The sequence below is a fragment of the Mauremys reevesii genome, linkage group 1 (genome assembly GCF_016161935.1).
Source record: "Mauremys reevesii isolate NIE-2019 linkage group 1, ASM1616193v1, whole genome shotgun sequence".
NCBI lineage: Eukaryota > Metazoa > Chordata > Testudines > Geoemydidae > Mauremys > Mauremys reevesii.
In genome coordinates this window covers 5,314,507-5,335,646 of record NC_052623.1, presented here as the reverse complement: position 1 = coordinate 5,335,646, position 21,140 = coordinate 5,314,507, and the positions used below count along the sequence as shown (strand labels likewise).

The following is a 21,140-nucleotide window of genomic DNA, read 5'->3' as shown; positions in this document are numbered from 1 at the left end:
ATCTGTAGAAACCCTTCATGTTGCCCTTCACATTCCTTGCTAGCTGCAACTCCAATTTTTTCTTTGGCCTTCCTGATGACACAGCTCTCCTCCCTGGTCTGATCCTCTGGCCCCTCTGGCTCTGGTCGGCTCCGCTCGACTCCCAGCTCAGCCTGGGCCTCTTCTCTCTCCTTAGCAGTAGGAGTCCACAAAGAATCACAGGGAGTCTGGTTCATTTGCTAACAGTCACATTGAGTAGCAGGCATCGAGTGTTGAATTTCCTGTATTGCTTTCAAACTGCCCAGACCCAAAATGTGGCACCCAGGGTGTGGCAAGGACCAATAATGAGGCACAGACAATATTATCCTTGCAGGGGACTCCAGATACCTTTTTAGATTATATGGCCATGAGGGACCCTGCTCTGACCTCCTACATCACACAGGCCATAGGGTTGCCCTTGAATATTTCCTGCTTGAACTAGAGCAGATCTTTGAGAGAAAAACATCCCATCTTGATTGCCAGATGTCTAGGCTGTTCCCCACTCTGAAACTTCGAGTGCAGAAGGTGGGGGTTACAAAAGACCTTTAAAGTACTTGCTGCTAAAGGCTTGACTTAATACTCCCCAAGGTTACAGATTGCCTGGCCTCAACTGTTATCGCTGCCACCACCCAAATGCAAAAACATCTCTGAGAACCCAGGAAAGTGCACCTGGGAATTCCTTCCTGTGAGGTGCCCTCAAGCCTTTTTAACCCAACCCCTAGAGAAAGCTTAAAAAAAACTGCTGTTGATACCAGCTGAGAAGTTTGGAACCATAGTTCCTCTCAGTAATTGGGCTGAGCAGAATTAGACACGTGAGCAAAGAACCTCCACCTTTATCTCCATCCTCTTTGGAACCCCCCTTCAGGTTGTTGAAAGTTGCTATCAAATCTCCCCCTCACTCTTCTTTTCTGCAGTCTCAATAACCCCAGTTCCCTCAGCTTCTCCTCATAAGTCATGTGCCCCATCTCCCTAATCATTTTCATTGCCCTCCGTGTGACTGTCTCTAATTTGTCCACATTGAGACCATTGCAAGTTGTTTGACCTAGTTCAACATGACATTCAGATTAACAAACTACACTAGACAGTGTCATTAGAGCACTCATTAGATGGAGTGAGAACTGGCTAACTGATAGATCTCAGCAAGGAGATGTCCATAGGGAATCATCATCTAGTGGGTTTTTTCTCATGGTTCACTAGGGGCCCTATCTCCCATTGATGTGTGTATCCAGGAGTCCGGCTGATGAGAGGAGACTATTTCTACGTGGGAGCCCTCTCCTAGAGTGAGATGCCTAGAACTAGTCAGCATTTTCTTGTGGGAGACCTGAGAGAGACGTGAGAGACCCAGATCCAAAATCTCTGCTCTCCTGTATTTGGAGTAGGGACTTAAAACACAGGTCTCCCACATCCCACGTGAGCGCCCTGAGCAGCAGGCAAATGAGAATTTCAGGTGGGGCTCTCAGTATCTCCGGCTGGAGCTGTTCCACCTTGTACAAATAAACTTTTAGTGGATTAGGGATTTGAATCTGGGTCTCCCACATTCCAAGTGAGGACGCTAAGGCACTGGCCTATGGGATATTCTGGGGATGCAGATACATAGACACGTGTGCACATAAACACACACAAACCCACATGTGCACACACACATACACACACAGAGATGTAGGTGCGTGCAAAGGTGCACACAGACACACAAACACACACACACACACACATACCCACACGGACACACACACAGGTGCATGTGCGCGCAGACACACAAAGGTGCACATACACACAAACACACACACACACAGGTGGACACGCACACACACACACACAGACACTTGTACATACACACTTTCCTGAACTGCAAGGACCCACCCAGGAGGCATGATCTGAGGATGCCTAAGGGATCAGGCTTGCTGGGAAGATGGCCATGGGAACACCACATTGGAGAACCCCACCAGGATTGAGGCCTCAGCGAAGACTCTGAGCAGCTCATTAGCTGTGGGGAAGCATCAGTGCTCAGGTTGCATTGTGAAGGCTAGTGGTGGAATCTCCTACAGGGTTAGACAGCAGATGAGCCAGGGGGTTGAGAAAGGCAGTGGTGCCTAAATAATGTATTTTCCTAAGGGCCTTTGTGGATCTAGTCCTGGACGCATTTTTGGAAGATGCTTTAGTCAAACAGAAATTAAGGTTCAAAACCAAGGGTGCTGGCGGCTTCGTTGGAGGAAACAGTCTACTTCACGGACGTCCACCGCTCACTTTTAAAGGACTCTCTCCTCCTGTCTTTGTATGAGGAGCAGGGTCCCTGCAGTAAAGCAGGTTTTTATCTGCTCTTCCCGTGCTCCAGTGGCTCTAATGTCCCAGCTGCTTGCCCTGCTAGAGCCCAGGTAATGGCCCTTGCTTAGCTGGCTAACAGCTCTCGCACCCTCGTGGGACGATAACAGGGTGTGATGCTGTGTGATTGAATAATGACCACCTTTATCATTGTTGCTACCACAGTTATACAATTGCAACACATGTTGTACAAAGTGTGTGCTTTCAGGTGTCAATGGGAAAGTTATGATTTGCTCAGTATGATTATCCTGGTTATATGCAAGGTAAGGGAGAGCCAAGTGCTCTCAGCTGTCTGTCCGGTGCACCTGCTACTCAATGGCCCATTCTCTCTAGCCCCAGTTTTTCCCCTCAAACATCTGCCCTGCTATTAAAGGCCCAGGACATTCTTCCAACTGCCAGGGCCGGGCTGTGCATTTCCACTGTCTCACACCCACCCAGCAGCCTATGGAACCACCCATTCTTAGTGCTGTCACTCCCCCATCTCCCATCCACCCACTGTGACTTGTTGCACACAGTAGCTGTGTCTTGTCTGAATTTGATTGATAAGCTCCTAGGGGCAGGGGCTGTTTCTCCTTCTGTATTTGCAAAGGTTCCAGCACAAGGGGCTCTGAGCTGGAGCATGGTCTCTGGAGGCTTCCACAATACAAATAATGATCATAAATAATCAACACAATAATCCAGGTAAATCAGGCCCTGGCCCCTCCTCTTTGCCTTTAGCTGCAGACGAAAGTCAAACCATGCTGGCCAGCTACAGAGTGTTAGTAACTTTAATACAGGTGCACACGGCACCCCCTTTCGGCTTGGACAGGAGAATTCATACAGTCTCATTCCAGTGCTTAAAAACCCAGGTGCTCAGCACAGGAAAAATACCCCTGATTAGCCAGATGAGGAGGCAGAGAGTTGAGCTGTGGCAATCCAAGCACCCTCCAGCTGGGGCAGTGCTGGAAAGTCTGACTCAGCCTGGAACATTCGATTTCAATTCCACAGGTGCATGTGGTGCCCCCTTTTGATTTGGACAGGAGAATTCATTGAGTCTCATTCCAGTGCTTAAAAACCCAGGTTCTCTACGTTGGAGAAATACATCTGATGAGCCAGATGAGCACGCAGGGAGTCCAGCTGTGGGAATCCAAGCGCCCTCCAGCTGCTGCAGTCCTGGAAAATCTGACTCAGTCTGGAACATTCGATTTCAATTCCACCTGGGAGAGACTGGGAGGAAATGAACCGAGAAGGAGAGAAGAAATCCAATGCAAACTCTAATCCAGTCTCTACCCTGCCTAGAGGGCCCCCCTTGTTCCAGGGCAGCTTTGGGGGGAAAGGGAGGCCTCTGTCCCAGGTCAGGCCCCCAGCTGCCCTTTGTCCACAGGAGTATTCTGTTGGTGCTACTTTCACTCAGTCTCTTCCTCCGAAGTTACCCCAGTGACTGTGATGTGTTGGCAGGTTTCTGGGTGGGAGCGAAATTTGAGTCCCGGAGTTCACACCTCACAGGAGTGGGGAGCTCACAAACTGCAGCTAGTTCTGAAAACCTCAGATTTCCATTGAAAGGATGGCGAAGGCTCAGGCTCCCTCTTCCAGCCTTTCCCCTGCATCCCACCCAACAAACTATCCCTGCCAGAGCGGGAGTCCATTTCCCTCTTGGTGTGATGGAGAGACCATGGTTAAGGCAGGGCAGTCAGGTCTCCTGGGTTCTGTCTCTCATTCTGACACTGAATATCTGTGTCACATTGAACAATTCATGTCGCCCGGTGTCTCAGTTTACTTATCTGTATAATAGGGGTATGTGCATAATCACTTCCCTTTGCTAAGTGTTTTCAAAATCCTTCGATCAAAGGGGCTGCACAACATGATAATAGTTACTAATGAGAATTACAGATCTCTGATGTCTTAGAGACTGTTCAGTGTGCCTGCAGAAAGTGCTTGTCTCTCCCCTCAGTCATCATTCTTCAGATCTGTCTGTCTAATATCTACCCATCGCTCCTAGATATCTACAGTTTATCAGGCCCTACAGACATCTACGCATTATCCTCAGTTTTCTTGCTAATTAACTATAACTTTTTAATATACACAAATACACAGAGCAGCCAATTCCTCTATGAACAGAGAGCCCAAGAGATCTCATCTCCCTTTGGGAAGACCCCTTAATTACTCCTAAAGCTGTATAAATAGCACAGAAGTGCAGGCAGGCTTTTTTCCAGCCAGTTTACATCCAGATGCTGCTTCTCTGCCAGAGGCTGAGTGAACTCTCCTGGGATTGCACAGAGCTATATTATAAATGGTGCACACACCTGTGTCAGCTCTCGGTGTGGGACGCTGCTGCAGATGCTGGGGTGAGAGAGGTGTGAGACTCGGCTACCTGAGGGGGATTCCCAGGGAGGACACTTCCACCTCAGAATTCACAGGTACCCATCTCTTGCTGAGGGCTCTGGCTGTTAACAGTGGGGCTGTTACCTGACTTTTATCTGCTGGAAAACATGGAGGTGCTAGGACTCCTCACTGTCATAAGAAATTTTCAGCATGGGCAAGACATCTTCTCTCTTAGCTTCATTCAAGAAATTGTCAAACTGTTATGCCTGAAACTTTAAAAAAACAAACAAACAAACAAAAAACAAACCCAAACCCCGAATTCAGCCCTAAGCAGATGTGCATTTCAGCTGTCTCACACCCACCCAGCAGCCTACATAACCACTCATTTTTAGTGCTGCTACTCCTCCACCGCTCCCGTCCACCCACTCTTGCACATAGTAGCTGTGTCTTGTCTGAATTTGATATATAAGCTCCTTGTGGCAGGGACTGTTTCTCCTTCTGTGTTTGTGAAGGACCCAGCACAAGGGGCCCTGAACTGGAGCGGGGTCACTGCAGGTTTCTAAAATACAAATAATGATCATAATTAATCAACACAATAATCCAGGTAAATCAGGGCCTGGCCTCTCCTCTTTGACTTTAGCTACAGATGAAAGTCAAACCATGCTGGCCACCTACAGAGTGTTAGTAACTTTAATACAAGTGCATGTGGCGCCCCCTTTTGATTTGGACAGGAGAATTCATTGAGTCTCATTCCAGTGCTTAAAAACCCAGGTTCTCTACGCTGGAGAAATACATCTGATGAGCCAGATGAGCAGGCAGAGTTCAGCTGTGGGAATCCAAGCGTTTTCCAGCTGGGGCAGTGCTGCAAAGTCTGACTCAGCCTGGAACATTTGATTTCAATTCCACCTGGGAGAGACTGGGAGGAAATGAACTGAGAAGGAGAGAACAAATCCAGTGCAAACTCTAATCTGGTCTCTATCCTGCCTATAGTGCCCACCTTGTTCCAGGGCAGTGGTGGGGGGAGGGCCAGGCCTCTGTTCCCAGGTCAGGCCCCCCAGCTGCCCTCTATCCATAAGAGTATTCTGTTGGTGTTGCTTTTCCTGAGTCTGTTCCCCTGAAGCGGTCCCAATGACTGTGACGCATTGGCAGGTTTCTGAGTGGGAGCGGAAGTGGAGTCCTGGAGTTCACATCTCACAGGAGTGGGGAGCTAACAACCTCCAACTAGTTCTGAAAACCTCAGATTCACCTTGAGAGGATGGCAAAGGATAAGGCTCCGTCTTCCAGCCTTTCCTCTGCATCCCAGCCAACGAACCATCCCTGCCAGAGCGGGAATCCATTGTTCTCTTGGTGTGAAGGAGAGACCATGGTTAAGGCAGGGCAGTCAGGTCTCCTGGGTTCTGTCTCTCATTCTGACACTCAATCTCTGGGTCACATTGGACAATTCATGTCGCCCTTTGCCTCAGTTTACTTATTTGTATAATGGGGATATGTTAATAGTCACTTTCCTATGCTAGGTGTTCTCAAAATCCTCTAATGAAAGGTGCAGCACAATATGGTGATAGTTACAAATAAGAATTACAGATCTCTAATGCCTTAGAGACAGTTCAGTGTGCCTGCAGAAAGTGCTTCTGTCTTTCCTCAGTCATCATTCTCCAGATCTGTCTGTCTAATATCTACCCATCCCTCCTAGATATCTACAGGGTATTAGGCCCTATGGAGATCTAGGCATTATCCCCTGTTTTCTTCCTAATTAACTATACATTTTAAATATACACAAATACACAGAACAGCTAATTTGACTCTGGGGGCAGAGCCCAAAAGTTCTCATCACCCTTTGGGAAGTTCCCTTAATTACTTATTACTCCTAATGCTGGATAAATAGCACAGAAGCACAGGCAGGCTTGTCTCCAGCCTGTTTACATCCAGATTCATAGACTCTAGGACTGCAAGGGACCTCGAGAGGTCATCGAGTCCAGTCCCCTGCCCTCATGCTGCTTCCCTGCTAGAGGCTGAGCTATATTATATTATATATTATATTATAAATGGTGCATGCCCCTGTGTCGGCACTCTGTGTGGGATGTTGCTGCAGATGCTGCGGTGAGAGAGGCGTGGGACACGGCTACCTGGATTCACAGGAAAGACACTTCCATCTCAGAATTCACAGGTACCCATCTCTTCCTGAGAAGCTCACCTGATCAAGACATACAGGGCTCGGGCTGTTATTGGGGGACTGTTATTTGACTTTTATCTGCTGGAAAATATGGAGGTGCTAGTGCTCCTCACTTTGGCAATTTTAAGAATTTGTCAGCATGGGCAAGACATCTTGTCTCCTTGCTTTATTCAAGAAGTTTTTGAACCGTTATGTCTGAAAGTATAAGCAGCTGCCCAGTGCGGTAAATTTCAATCGAATTGCTTAGAGTTTGGCAAACTCATATGCAACTCAAAATGAGGTCTTCTAATGGAAGGTGTCAGCCCCCTTAACTAAAAGTGGTGCTACCAGCACCACTTTCAATGGCCAATCCACTTGTGAATCCCATTCAGTTAAGCTCTTTGCTCCAGTAATGTCTGTGGCAAGGAGTTCAACAGGCAAAATAGGTATTATGTAAACAATTTTCTTTTATCAGTGTTATATATTCAGACTATCAATGTTATTGAATGTTCCCTTTGTGTGTGTTATGAGACAGAGTCAACATAAATGTTTGATCTAGTTGTTTTATCAATAGATTCAGAGGGTTAAGGCCAGAAGGGCCCATTTGACCTCCTGTATAACACAGGCAAGTAAATTTCACCTAGATACCCCTGTATTGGGCTCCATAACTTGTGCTTCACTAAACCCTCATCTACAGTAGGATTTTACATCATAGAATCACAGAGCCACGGGGTGAGAAGGCACCGCTAGGGTCATCTAATCTAACTGCCAGCCAAAATGTAGGATTTGTTGCATCCAGGACAGATGACTGTCCAGCCTCCTTTGGAGGACCTCCAGCAAAGGAGCTTCCATGTCCTCCCAAGGCATCTCTTCCATTGCCCTCGTGTTCTGACTCTTAGGAAGTTTTCCCTGAGATTTCATCTAACTCTGCTGTGCTGTAGTTTGAACCCATTGTCTCTTGTCTATGTGGTAAGAGAGATCATTTCTCCACCTCTTTTATGGCACCCTTTCAAGTGTTTGAAGATGGCTGTCATGTCCCCCTTTAATCTCCTCTCTTGATATACTGGTGCCTGGAACTAGACACAATACTAGAGCTGAGGCCTAACCAGTAACAAGAACAACTCTACTATCATCTCCCATGAGTGGTTTGAGCATTGGCCTCCTAAACCCAGGGTTGTGAGTTCAATCCTTGAGGAGGCCACTTAGGGATCTAGGGCAAAAATTGGTCCTGCTAGTGAAGGCAGGGGGCTGGACTCAATGACCTTTTGAGGTCCCTTCCAGTTCTAGGAGATTAGTATATCTCCTTTTATTATTATATTTGGGGGTTGGACTAGATGACCTCCTGAGGTCCCTTCCAACCCTGAGATTCTATGATTCCAATATATATTGCTTGTTATATATTTACTCTTCATCCCCTTAGTTCTATATTGTTCCCCCCCCCCATTACTGCTGCCTTCACTTTGCCAGTGAACTGGGTTTCTAACCAAAGTTGGGCTCTTTTTGATTGTGGAATCGAGGATTTTTAACTATCTATTGAACTCTTCTTAAAGAACTCCCCATTTTTATTCTCATTTCCCTGTTTATATTTTTTCCTCCCAGTCAGTTTTGCTGATAGTTTGCTGCAGCTTTGAGGAATTAGCCCTTTCGTAGTACAAAGTGTCTGTAGATATGACTGGTTGGGAACTGTTCTCTGTCCATTTGAATGTAATCAGTTCCATTCTTTATTTTTCTCTCATCTATTATATGTTCCCTATGTTGTCAATCCTCTAAATTAAATCGCCCCAGACTTTTCATTCTGTCCACATATGGCAACCTCCCCCATTCTCATATCCTGTCTCAGAAACCCCTTTTTATTTGCTAGGTCCTTTATAGAGCCTGGGTGACCAAAACTGAGTGTGCGTCCAGAGCAGGTTACTCTCCACCTCATTCCTTTGACATCTGAACATTGTCTTTGTTGTAAATGAGCAATTGTTTCCATAGACCTGCTATCAACGATGCACAGGGTTTGTTTGTTTTTCCCCTCTGTTGTGTTGCAGATTGCATGTCTTGGCAATGGTTTGGATTATTTTCACTCTCAGATTTTGAGGAACTGGGGAAATGGGAAAATCCCTACAGCATAGACCCTTTAGCCTGGGTTTCATTACATTTCCTGCTGATGCCTGTCAATGTTTCCCACACCACAATGTGTAGGAATTATTGATGCATAGAGCATTATGATATATGGACTAGGCATTAGTAGGGTCAATTGTTCATAACTCATTTTCCTGAATTATGAAAACACCATTTATCAGTGTGTGAAGAGCGACAAATCTGCTTCACCCATGAGAACATCTCAAGTAGTGCAAGTAATGTCTCATATTAAAATTGTCTCTCCATCCAGGAATTTTCACGGTGAACATCACCCTAGATCTTGGGCACATACAATAAGTCAGGGGAACATATGGTACATGCATTAGATACCAATCTGCTTCAGCGTTGGACACCTTCTCCCTTACTCCATGTCAGATTCCAACGCAACTGACTTCACCAACCCCTCCACCTTCATCCTGATGGGCATTCCTGGCCTGGAAGCTGCCCATGTCTGGATCTCCATCCCCTTCTGCACCATGTACACCATAGCCATCTTGGGGAACTTTACAATCCTGTTCATTGTGAAGATAGAACCGAGCCTCCATGAGCCCATGTACTATTTCCTCTGCATGCTGGCCGTCACCGACCTGGTCCTGTCTACATCCATCCTGCCCAAGACACTGAGCATCTTTTGGTTCAATTCTAGGGAAATAGATTTCAGTGCCTGCCTCACTCAGATGTACTTCATTCACTGCTTCCTAGCGATGGAGTCTGGGATCTTTGTAGCCATGGCTTTGGATCGTTACGTTGCAATCTGTGATCCCCTGAGATATTCTGCTATCCTGACAAACCCCATGATGGCCAAGATCAGCCTGGCTGTTGTGCTGCGTGGCTGCATGCTCCTGTTGCCTGGTCCATTCCTGGCAAGTTTCTTGCCATATTGCAGAACCAACATCATCCCCCACACACACTGTGAGCACATGGCTGTGGTGAAGCTGGCCTGCGCCGATATCCATGTCACTAGTTACTATGGCCTCTTTGTGTTATTCTTTGTGACTGGTCTGGATGTGTTTTTTATCACTGTGTCCTATAGTCAGATCCTCAGGGCCATCTTCAACCTCCCCATGAAGGACACCCGGCTTAAGACATTTGCGACCTGCAGCTCCCACCTTTGTGCCATATTAGCCTTTTACATCCCAGTTCTCTTCTCCTTCCTCACTCAGCGGTTTGGCCAAAATATGTCCCTGTATTTCCATGTTCTCATGGCCAACATGTACATCCTGGTGCCCCCCATGCTAAACCCCATTATCTATGGAGTGAGGACCAGACAGATCCGGGACAGGCTGCTCCGTCTCTTTTCTCATAAAGGGACCTAAAGTTTTCTCCTGGTGATCTGGCTCTCAGACAAGCTCCATAGAAAGTTGGCTGGTGACATGGTGCTGGGCCCCCTTCCCTGACTGGACACTACAAGTGACATTAAATCCTTTCCTGACCACACTGTGCTGTGTCAGACTGACAAATTTGGAAATCGATCTGTGTACAACTCATTAACTCATAGGATGGCCACATTTCTAATTGCTGTTAACTGGACATTGATGCCCTCCTCATTGTCCCATCTTTTCCCGTGGTTCGCTAGCTCTTCTCCCTCCCCGCCCTCTGTTGCTGGATTGTATCCACCTCACAAAGCCTTGCTGCAGGGACTTCATTTCAGATTTTGGAGTGGGGAGGGGCAACTTTAACTGCGATCCCCGGGGTTACTTAGGCACTTGCAAACTCAAGTGTTTTGGCAGATAACTTGGCAATTATATGTCAGGAGCAGTGTTTCTAATTCCTATAGAAAAGAAAGAAAATTAAAGTAATAATAAATCTATTAAGCTCTTCTATAAACATGTTTGACATCTTGTGGGAAGTCACTTAAGGACACTTGTCAAGGTTCCTCCCCCACTCTGAACTTTCGGGTACAGATGTGGGGACCTGCATGGACACTTCTAAGCTTAATTACTAGCTTAGATCTGGTAACACTGCCACCATCCAGAAATTTCAGTGTCTGGATCACTTTCTGTCCCCCCAAAACCTTCCCCTCCCTGGGCAGCCTTGAGAGGCTTTTTCACCAAGTTCCTGGTGAACACCGACCCAACCCCTTGGATCTTAACACAAGGAGAATTTAACCATCCCCCGTCTTTTCCCCCACCAATTCCCGGTGAGTCCAGATCCAATCCCCTTGGATCTTAACACAAGGAAAAAAATTAATCAGGTTCTTAAAAAGAAAGCTTTTAATTAAAGAAAGAAAGGTAAAAATTATCTCTGTAAAATTAGGATTGAAAATACTTTACAGGGTAATCAGATTCAGATAGCCCAGAGGAACCCCCTCTAGCCTTAGGTTCAAAGTTACAGCAAACAGAGGTAAAATGCTCTCAGCAAAAAGGAACATTTACAAGTTGAGAAAACAAAAATAAGACTAACACGCCTTGCCTGGCTATTACTTACAAGTTTGAAACATGAGAGACTGATTCAGAAAGATTTGGAGAGCCTGGATTGATGTCTGGTCCCTCTTAGTCCCAAGAGCGAACAACCCCCAAAACAAAGAGCACAAACAAAGACTTCCCTCCACCAAGATTTGAAAGTATCTTGTCCCATTATTGGTCCTCTGGTCAGGTGTCAGCCAGGTTTACTGAGCTTCTTAACCCTTTACAGGTAAAAGAGACATTAACCCTTAACTATCTGCTTATGACAACACTTAATGACCACTTTCCTCATATGTGCAGTGCTAGTTATCTCATCATAGTAGGCAATCACGTTGATCAGGCCTGACTTGCCTTTGTGTATCCATGTTGACTGTTTCCGATTAACTTCCTCTCATCCAAAGGCTTCAAAATAGATTCCTTGAGGACCTGCCCCATGATTTTTCCAGGTGAGACTGGAAGTTTCCCGGTTTCTCCTTCTTCCCTTTTTTAAAGATGGGCACTATATTTGCCTTTTTCCAAGTGTACTTGATCTGCCTCGATCGTCATGCGTTTTCAAAGACAATGGTCAATGGCTTTGCAATCCCATCAGCCAACTCCCTCAGCACCCTTGGATGTATTGCATCCAGCCCCATGTGCATGTCCAGCTTTTCTAAATAGTTGTCAACCTGATCTTTCCCCATGGAGGGTTGCTCACCTCCTCCCCATACTGTGTTACCGAGGGTAGAAGTCTGGGAGCTGAACTTGTCTGTGAAGAACAAAGGAAAAAACATTGAGTACTTCAGCTTTGTCCACATCAGCTGTCCCACACAGTCCCTGACTACCTTCCTGTTGCTAACATACCTCTAGAAACCCTTCTTGTTACCCTTCACATCCCTTGCTAGCTGTAACTCCATTTTATCTTTGGCCTTTTCCTGATTACACAGCTCTCCTCCCTGGGCTGCTCCTCTTGCCCCTCTGGCACTGGTCGGCTCCGCTCAACTCCCAGCTCAGCCGGGGCCCCTTCTCTCTCCTTAGCAGTAGGAGTCCACAAAGAATCACACAGAGTCTGGTTCATTTGCTATCAGTGGCATTGAGTAGCAACTGCCATTGAGCTTTGAATTTCCTTTGTTCCTTTCAACCTGCCCAGACCCAAAATGCGGCACCCAGGGTGTGACAGGGACCCAGAATGAGGCACAGACAAATATTATCCTTGCAGGGGACTCCAGATAGATTTGTAGATTATATGGACACGAGGGACTCTGCTCTGACCTCCTGCTTTGCACAGGCTGTAGGACTGCCCTGGATTAATTCCTGTTTGAACTAGAGCAGATATTTGAGAGAAAAACATCCCATCTTGATTGCCAGATGTCTAGGCTGTTCCCCACTCTGACACTTCGAGTGCAGAAGGTGAGGGCTACAAAGACCTTAAAAGAACTTGCCACTGCCATAAAACATCCCAAAGGTTACAAATGGCCTTGGACTGTTATTGCTGCCTCCACCGAAATGCAAAAACATCTCTGAGAACCCAGGAGAGCGCACCTGGGAATTCCTTCCTGTGAGGTGCTCTCAAACTCTTTTAATCCGCCCCTGGAGAGAGCTTGAAAAAAAACCCCAAATGTTGATTCCAGCTAAGAAATGTGGAATCTTAGTTCCTCTCAGTAATTGGGCTGAGGAAAAAAAGACACGTGCACACAGAATCTCCACTTTTAACTCCATCCTCTTTGGAACCCAAAGGCTGCTATCAAATCCCCCCTCACTCTTGTCTTCTGCAGACTAAATAACCCCAGTTCCCTCAGCCTCTCCTCATAAGTCGTGTGCCCCCAGTCCCCTAATCATTTTCATTGCCCTCTGCTGGACTCTTTCCAATTTGTCCACATTTAGACCATTGCAAGTTGTTTGATGTAGTTCAGTATGACATTCAGATTAACAAATTAGCACTAGATAGTTTCATTAGAGCACTCATTAGATGGACTGGGAACTGGCTAACTGACAGATCTCAGCAAGAAGATGTGCATAGACAATCATTGTCCATTGGGTTTTTTCTCATGGTTAATTAAGGTCCTTAAGAACCTAAATCCCACTGATGTGTGTCTCCAGGAGTCCGGCTGTTGAGAGGAGGCTATTTCTACATGGGACGTCCAGCTGTGAGCCCTTTCCTAGAGCGAGATGCCTAGAACAGGTCAGAATTTTCTTGTGGGAGACCCGAGAGGGACCCAGATCCCAAATCTCTGCATTACCATATTTGAAGTAGGGACATAAACACATGTCTCCCCAATCCCACATGAGCGCCTTGAGTAGCAGGCAAATGAGAATTTCAGTTGAGTAATCAGTATCTCCATCTGAAGCTCTTTCATTTTTTACAAATAAACTTTTAGTGGATTAGGGATTTGAATCTGGGTCTCCATCCAAGTGTGAGACGCGCTAAGGCACTGGCCTATGGGATATTCTGATGCAGATATATAGACACGTGTGCACATAAACACACACAAACACCACATGTGCCACACACACACACACACACACAGTAGGTGGCGTGCAAAAGGTGCACACACACACACACACACACACACACACACACACACACACACACACACACACACACACACACACACACACACACACACACAAACACACACACACACACACACACACACACACACACACACACACACATTGTACATACACACGTTCCCGAACTTCAAGGGCCCACCCAGGAGGCATGATCTGAGGATGCCTAAGGGACCAGGCTTGCTGGGAAGATGGACGCAGGGACACCACATTGGAGAACCCCACCAGGATTGAGGCCTCAGCGAAGACTCTGAGCAGCTCATTAGCCATGGGGCAGCGTCAGTGCTCAGGTTGCTTTGCGCAGGTGACTGGTGGAATCTCCTACAGGGTTAGACAGCAGATGAGCCAGGGGGTTGAGAAAGGCAGTGGTGCCTAAATAATGTATTTTCCTAAGGGCCTTTGTAGATCTAGCCCTGGACGCATTTTTGGAAGATGCTTTAGTCAAACAGAAATTAAGGTTCAAAGCCGAAGGAACTAGCTGGCTACGTTGGAGGAAACAGTCTACTTCACGGACGTCCACTGCTCACTTTTAAAGAAGTCTCTCCTCCTGTCTTTGTATAAGGAGCAGGGCGCCTGCAGTAAAACAGTTTTTATCTGCTCTTCCCGTCCTCCAGTGGCTCTAATGTCCCAGCTGCTTGCCCTGCTAGAGCCTGGGAAATGGCCCTTGCATTGAATTTGATTGATAAGCTCCTTGGGCCAGGGGCTGTTTCTCCTTCTTATTTGCGAAGGTTCCAGCACAAGGGGCCCTGAGCTGGAGCGTGGTCTCTGGAGGCTTCCACAATACAAATAATGATCATAAATAATCAACACAATAATCCAGGTAAATCAGGCCCTGGCCCCTCCTCTTTGCCTTTAGCTGCAGATGAAAGTCAAACCATGCTGGCCAGCTACAGAGTGTTAGTAACTTTAATACAGGTGCACGTGGCACCCCCTTTCAGCTTGGACAGGAGAATTCATACAGTCTCCTTCCAGTGCTTAAAAACCCAGGTGCTCCACACTGGAGAAATACCCCTGATGAGCCAGAGGAGCAGGCAGAGAGTTCAGCTATGGGAATCCAAGCGCCCTCCAGCCGGGGCAGTGCTGCAAAGTCTGACTCAGCCTGGAACATTCGATTTCAATTCCACCTGGGAGAGACTGGGAGGAAATGAACCGAGAAGGAGAGACGAAATCTAGTGCAAACTCTAATCCAGTCTCTATCCATCTTAAAGGGCCCCCCTTGTTCTAGGGCAGCTTTGGGGGGAAAGGGAGGCCTCTGTCCCAGGTCAGGCCCCCTAGCTGCCCTCTATCCACAGGAACATTCTGTTGGTGTTGCTTTTGCTGATTCTGTTCCCCTGAAGCCACCCCACTGACTGTGATGCATTGGCAGGTTTCTGAGTGGGAGCGGAAGTGGAGTCCTGGAGTTCACACCTCACAGGAGTGGGGAGCTCACAACCTCCAGCTAGTTCTGAAATCCTCAGATTCACCTTGAGAGGATGGCGAAGGCTCAGGCTCCCTCTTCCAGCCTTTCCTCTGCATCCCACCCCACGAACCATCCCTGCCAGAGCGGGAATCCATTTCCCTCTTGGTGTGATGGAGAGACCGTGGTTAAGGCAGGACAGTCAGGTCTCCTGGGTTCTGTCTCTCATCCTGACACTCAATCTCTGTGTCAATTCATGTTGCCCTGGACAATTTATGTCACCCTGTAGCGGGGTGGACCCCTGCTCCTGCCCTGAAGGGTTAAAAACAGCCCTGGGAGGGGACTGTGGCTGGAGAAAGCAGCTTTTAGGCTGGGCTGATTGGGGGAAGTGGCTGCAGCTGGGGCCACTCCCCAAACAGACTCCACTGGCCTTATAAAGGCAGAGAAGCCGGGGCAGACAGACAGGTCTCCCTCTGCTTGTAGAGGGAGAAGGGCCTGGCTGCAGGGAGCTAGACCAGGTACCTGAGTGGAGCAGGGCTGGGGAAAGGCTGAGGAGCTGGGGAGCTCCGGCCTGGAAAGCCCCAGGCTGCAGCCTAGCAGAGGGCTAACAGGTACTGGGGGTTGCAGAGGACAGCCCAGGGGTAGGCCAAGGCAGCAGGTCCAAACCCCTTTGCCAGTGATGAGTGGCTGATACTGCAGTATGCCCCAGGGCGCGGGGGAGGGGGAGACCCAAAGAGAAAGAGGTTACTGCTTGGGGGCAGCACTTCAGGTACAAGGGCACCAGGTCCGGGGGGGGACACGGGGGCCAGAGGACAGGCGGATCACCATCCTGCAGAGGGCGCTCCAGAGCTGGAACGAGCTAATTCCCTGAAGTCACCAGCAGGAGGTGCCGCCGAGGTGAGTCCGGCACGTCTACACATGGTGGAGAATGCAGGCAAGAGCAGTCTGCCCCTGATACAAAGGGGCTGAGCAAGCGTGAGGACTGTGGGACAATTGCCCGGAAGAAGGACTGAGTCCAAAATGGTGGAGAAGAAGAGCAGTTATTGGAGGGCCTGGGCAGCCCATCTGGCTGAGCGGCAGAGGACGTTGCTCTGGCTGCTACGGGTGTGGGCACCCGGACCTTGTATGAGACCAGGCGCTGGGGGCGAGAGGCCAGGGCCTGGACTTAAAGACTGTTTGGCCTGTGTGCAACAAGGGCACTTGAAAAGGGAGTGCCCCTATCGGAAGGGCGCAAGGGGGCCCTGCCCAGAAAAGCTGTTCCTTGTGGGGGTAACGGGGGGGGGGCACAGACTTGTTGGGCCTGTGGGCGGCCGGGGCACCGGACCAGGGAGTGCTGATACAGGGCCCAGGCGAGCCCTGGAGGAAGGGCTGCACCGGAGACAGACCGTGGACAGACTCGAGTGCCCCCTGTGAAGTTAACAGGGGGGGTTCCAATCTTGCTGGGCCTGTGGGGAACTGGGGCACTGGAAGAGGGAGTGCCCTCATGGAGCTCGCAGGGCCCAGCCTAGCCCTCAGGTGGTCAGGGCTGGGCACGGGCTGTGCCTCCTCGGCCACAAGGGGAGCCGGGGAAAGCGGCCTATTCCCCAGAGCGGGAGGGGGAGGCCGGAGGACCAGGCTGGGTCCGAGACCGCCCCAAAGGAGGCGGCGGTGAAGACCAAGGTCCCTAAAGAGAAAGGGGCTGGGGCAAAGGGGCCCCACCTAAGTCGGGGAGCCGAGAGGGCGACCGTGGGGACGCAGGCTGCTCCAAACACCCAACCTTGCCCGTGATGAGTGGCTGATACTGCAGTCTGCCCCAGGGCGCGGGGCTAGATGACTGGCAGTAGCCTGATACTCAGGTGAGGTGGGGAGAGAGGATGGGGGTTCCCCTGGGAGGGGGAGACCCGAAAAGAAAGAGGTTACTTGGGGGCAGCACCCCAGGTACAAGGGCACTGGGTCTGGGAGGGACATGGGGGCCAGAGGACAGGCGGATCACCGGCCTGAAGAGGGCGCTCCGGAACTGGAACGAGCTAATTCCCCGAAGTCACCAGCAGGAGGCGTTGCAGGGGTGACTCCAGCACGTCTGCATACCCTGTGCCTCAGTTTGCTTATCTGTATAATGGGAATATGTTCATAGTCACTTTCCTTCGCTAGGTGTTTTCAAAATCCTTCAATGATAGGTGCTGCACAACATGATGATAGACACTCATGAGAATTACAGATCGATCTCTGATGCCTTAGAAACCATCCAGAGTGCTTGGAGAAAGTGGTTGTGTCTCCCCTCATTCATTATTCTCCAGATTTGCCTGTCAAATATCTACCCATCCCTCCTAGATATCCACAGGGTATCAGGCCCTACGGAGATCTAGGCATTATCCCTGTTTTCTTCCTAATTAACTAAACATTTTAAATATACACAAATACATGCAGCAGACAATTCGTCTCTGAGGACACAGCCCAAGAGTTCTCATCTCCCTTTGGAAATTTCCCTTAATTACTGTTTACTCCTAAAACTGGATAAATAGCACAGAAGTGCCAACAGTCTTGTCTCCAGCCTGTTTACATCCAGATGCTGCTGCTCTGCTAGGGGCTGACTGAAACTCAGTGGGATTTCAGAGCTATATTATAAACGGTGCACACCCCGTGTCAGCTCTCGGCATGGGATGTTGCTGCAGATGCTGGGGTGAGAGAGGTGTGTGACACGGCTACCTGAAAGGGATTCCCAGGGAAGACACTTCCATCTAGTGATTCACAGGTAACCATCTTTTGCTGAGGAGCTCACCTGCTCGAAAAAGCTAGGACTTTGGATATTAATAGGGGGGCTGTTTCCTGACTTTTATCTGCTGGAAAATATGGAGGTGTAGGGCTCCTCATTGCAGCAATGATAAAGATTTGTCAGCATGGGCAAGACATCTTCTCTCCTAATTTCATTCAAGAAGTCAACAAAATGTGATGCCTGAAACTTAAAACAAAGAAACAAACAAACAAACAAACAAAAAAAACAATTTGGACATAAGCTGATGCCCACTGTGGTAAATTTCAACCCAATCGCGTAGAGTTTGGCAAACTCATATGCAACCCAAAATGAGGTCTTCTAATTCAAAGCGTCAGTCCCCTGAACTAAAGGTGGTGCCACCAGCACCACTTTCAATGGCCAATCTATTTGTGACTCCCATTCAGCTAAACTCTTTGCTCCAATAATGTCTGTGGCTGTCTTTTAGCTGTGTTAAAATGCTCTCTCAATCGGTATGCCTGCCCTGGCTGCCTTATTGCAACTGCTCTGCCAGTCTTTGTGTTGTACCCAAATTTTATCTGCAGTGATTGTCTATTTGCTTCCAGATCACTGATCAAAATATTCGATAGCATCAGGCCCTTTTTTATATTATTTGGGCTCTGCTGCTATGGCTGGTTCTAGGCACCAGCAAAACAAGCAGGTGCTTGGGGTGGCACATTTCCCAGCCTTGGGGCAGGGAAAGAACTATATTTCCCAGCATTCCCTTGGCCGCTATCAACAGGAAAGGGATAGGGAGAGAGTGTGGTAGCTGGAACTTCATGCTGCAGCTTGCTGTGAATGGAGAGCTCACTGCTAGAGCGGGGTGGCACTGTTAATGGGGAACAAGTGTGCCCAAGGAGTAGAAGGCTTTGCCCGAGAAATCCCCTTCAGAAGACATCCCCAGACTGGCTTCGGGATACTGGTGTGACCTCAACTTGCAGCCCCCGAAGAAGGAATTGGGTGGGCTAAATGGACAGTGCCCCTCCCTAGCTGAAGCCTAGCAAAGGAGGTATGTGAATCCTACTAGAATTTAAAATGAAAAGTAAGGGAGGGGAGGCTCTGCTAGGGGACTTCAGCAGCTTAAATACAGTACCAGGCAAATAGAAGGATGTCCAATTCTGAGCCATGGAAGCAGAAACTGACTTTTCCTTTCCAGATGTAGCAAATATTCAGACAGGGAATCTAGCCCCTGCCTTCCAGATTTGAACACCCTCAGAATTCAGGAATGCTCAAGCTCAGTTTGGGCAGCTGTTGCTTCATTTCTCCCAAATCAAATATACTGATCCACTGTAACTTGCTGTAGAAAAAGTAGGATAAAATTGAGCAAGAAATGCTTCCCAGTGGTTTTTAGGACTGGAATTGCTATTTTCACCAGCCATTGCCTTGTTTAGTTTTATTTGTTTAAAAGGAAGTCAGTGATACTGCATTGGCAAATTCCCCATAGAAAGAAAGAGTGGAACAAAAGAATAATAAAGGCACCTCGACTTTTGCTCATTTAACATTAGAACATAAGAACGGCCGTACCTGGTCAGACCAACGGTCCATCTAGCCCAGTATCTGTCTACTGACAGTGGCCAATGCCAGGTGCCCCAGAGGGAGTGAACCTAACAGGCAATGATCAAGTGATCTCTCTCCTGCCGTCCATCTCCATCCTCTGACAAACAGAGGCTAGGGACACCATTCTTACTCATCCTGGCTAATAGCCATTTATGGACTTAGCCACCATGAATTTATCCAGTTCTTTTTAAACATTGTTATAGTCCCAGCCTTCACAACCTCCTCAGGTAAGGAGTTCCACAAGTTGACTGTGCGCTGCGTGAAGAAGAACTTCCTTTTATTTGATTTAAACCTGCTGCCTATTAATTTCATTTGGTGACCCCTAGTTCTTGTATTATGGGAATAAATAACTAACTTTTCCTTATCCACTTTCTCAACATCACTCATGATTTTATATACCTCTATCATATCCCCCCTTAGTCTTCTCTTTTCCAAGCTGAAGAGTCCTAGCCTCTTTAATCTTTCCTTGTATGGGACCCTCTCCAAACCCTTAATCATTTTAGTTGCCCTTTTCTGAACCTTTTCTAGTGCCAGTATATCTTTTTTGAGGTGAGGAGACCACATCTGTACACAGTATTCGAGATGTGGGCGTACCATGGATTTATATAAGGGCAATACTATATTTATGCAGGACAGTCTTATAATATGCATCCAGATATCCTCCAATTACACAAGCTGAAAATTGTTCCACTTTACTGCAGTTCAGTAACCATATGGGAACCAATCCTGTCTGTGTTCTGTGCTCATCCAAAATTTCTGCTGAATGACTTGCCCTGGGAGCGAGTTACCAGTGACCCAGGACTGGGACAGCAGGAGGGCTGGGGCGGCAGGGCGGTTGGGGGAGGGCTCTGGTTGGGTGGAAAAGGGGTGATCTGGGGGTGGAAGGGGAGAACCGAGGGCTGGAGCAGCAGAGGAATGCGGGGGGGGGGGAGCCCAGGGCTGGGGTGGGGGGCAGCCAAACTTTTTTTTGCTTGTGGCAGCAATAAACCCAGAGCTGGCCCTGTCTGCTGCTGCCTGGTCACATGTTTCTGCTTCCCAATGAGAAGTGTGGGTTTTTGGTCAGTTTGTAACTCTGGAGTTCGTTACTCTAAGGTTCCATTATACAGGCTCTTTAATAACTTCCTTGAGTGCTAATGGACTAGAAAGTATTTCATCACCTCATGACACTTCTTTCCAAATGCAGAACTAAACTACCTTTTCTAAGGATTGCTTTTTAATTTTTTCTCAATGTTTTTTACGCCCCCTAATCAATTTACATACTTTCCAATATCTATTGCTTGCCATCTATTTTCCCTTCATCCCATTAGTTCTATATTGCTTTCCCCCCGTTATTGTTGCCTTCACTTTGCCGCTGAACTGAGTTTCTAGCCAAAGTTGGGCACTTTTTGAGTGTGGAATCGAGGACTGTTAGCTATCTACCGAACTCTTCTTAAAGACCTCCCTATTTTTATTCTCATTTCCCTGTCTGTATTTTTTCCTCCGAATCAGTTTAGCTGATAATTTGCAACAGTTTGGGGGAATTGGCCCTTTTGTAGTAATAGGTATCAATAGATATTACTGACTGGGAAA

At 47.9% G+C, this 21,140-nt stretch overlaps 1 protein-coding gene across 1 annotated transcript; it reads left to right on the top strand.

Annotated features, from left to right (window-relative positions):
- Positions 1-9,285: 9,285 nt before the first annotated feature.
- LOC120395480 (olfactory receptor 52E4-like) lies at positions 9,286-10,233 on the top strand. The gene has a single exon (XM_039519935.1). It carries the CDS (start codon positions 9,286-9,288, stop codon positions 10,231-10,233), a length of 948 nt encoding a protein of 315 aa, XP_039375869.1.
- Positions 10,234-21,140: the final 10,907 nt, after the last annotated feature.

Coding starts and splice junctions, on each gene's coding strand:
- LOC120395480 (XM_039519935.1), top strand. CDS start 9,286: ATGTCAGATTCCAACGCAACTGACTTCACCAACCCCTCCACCTTCATC.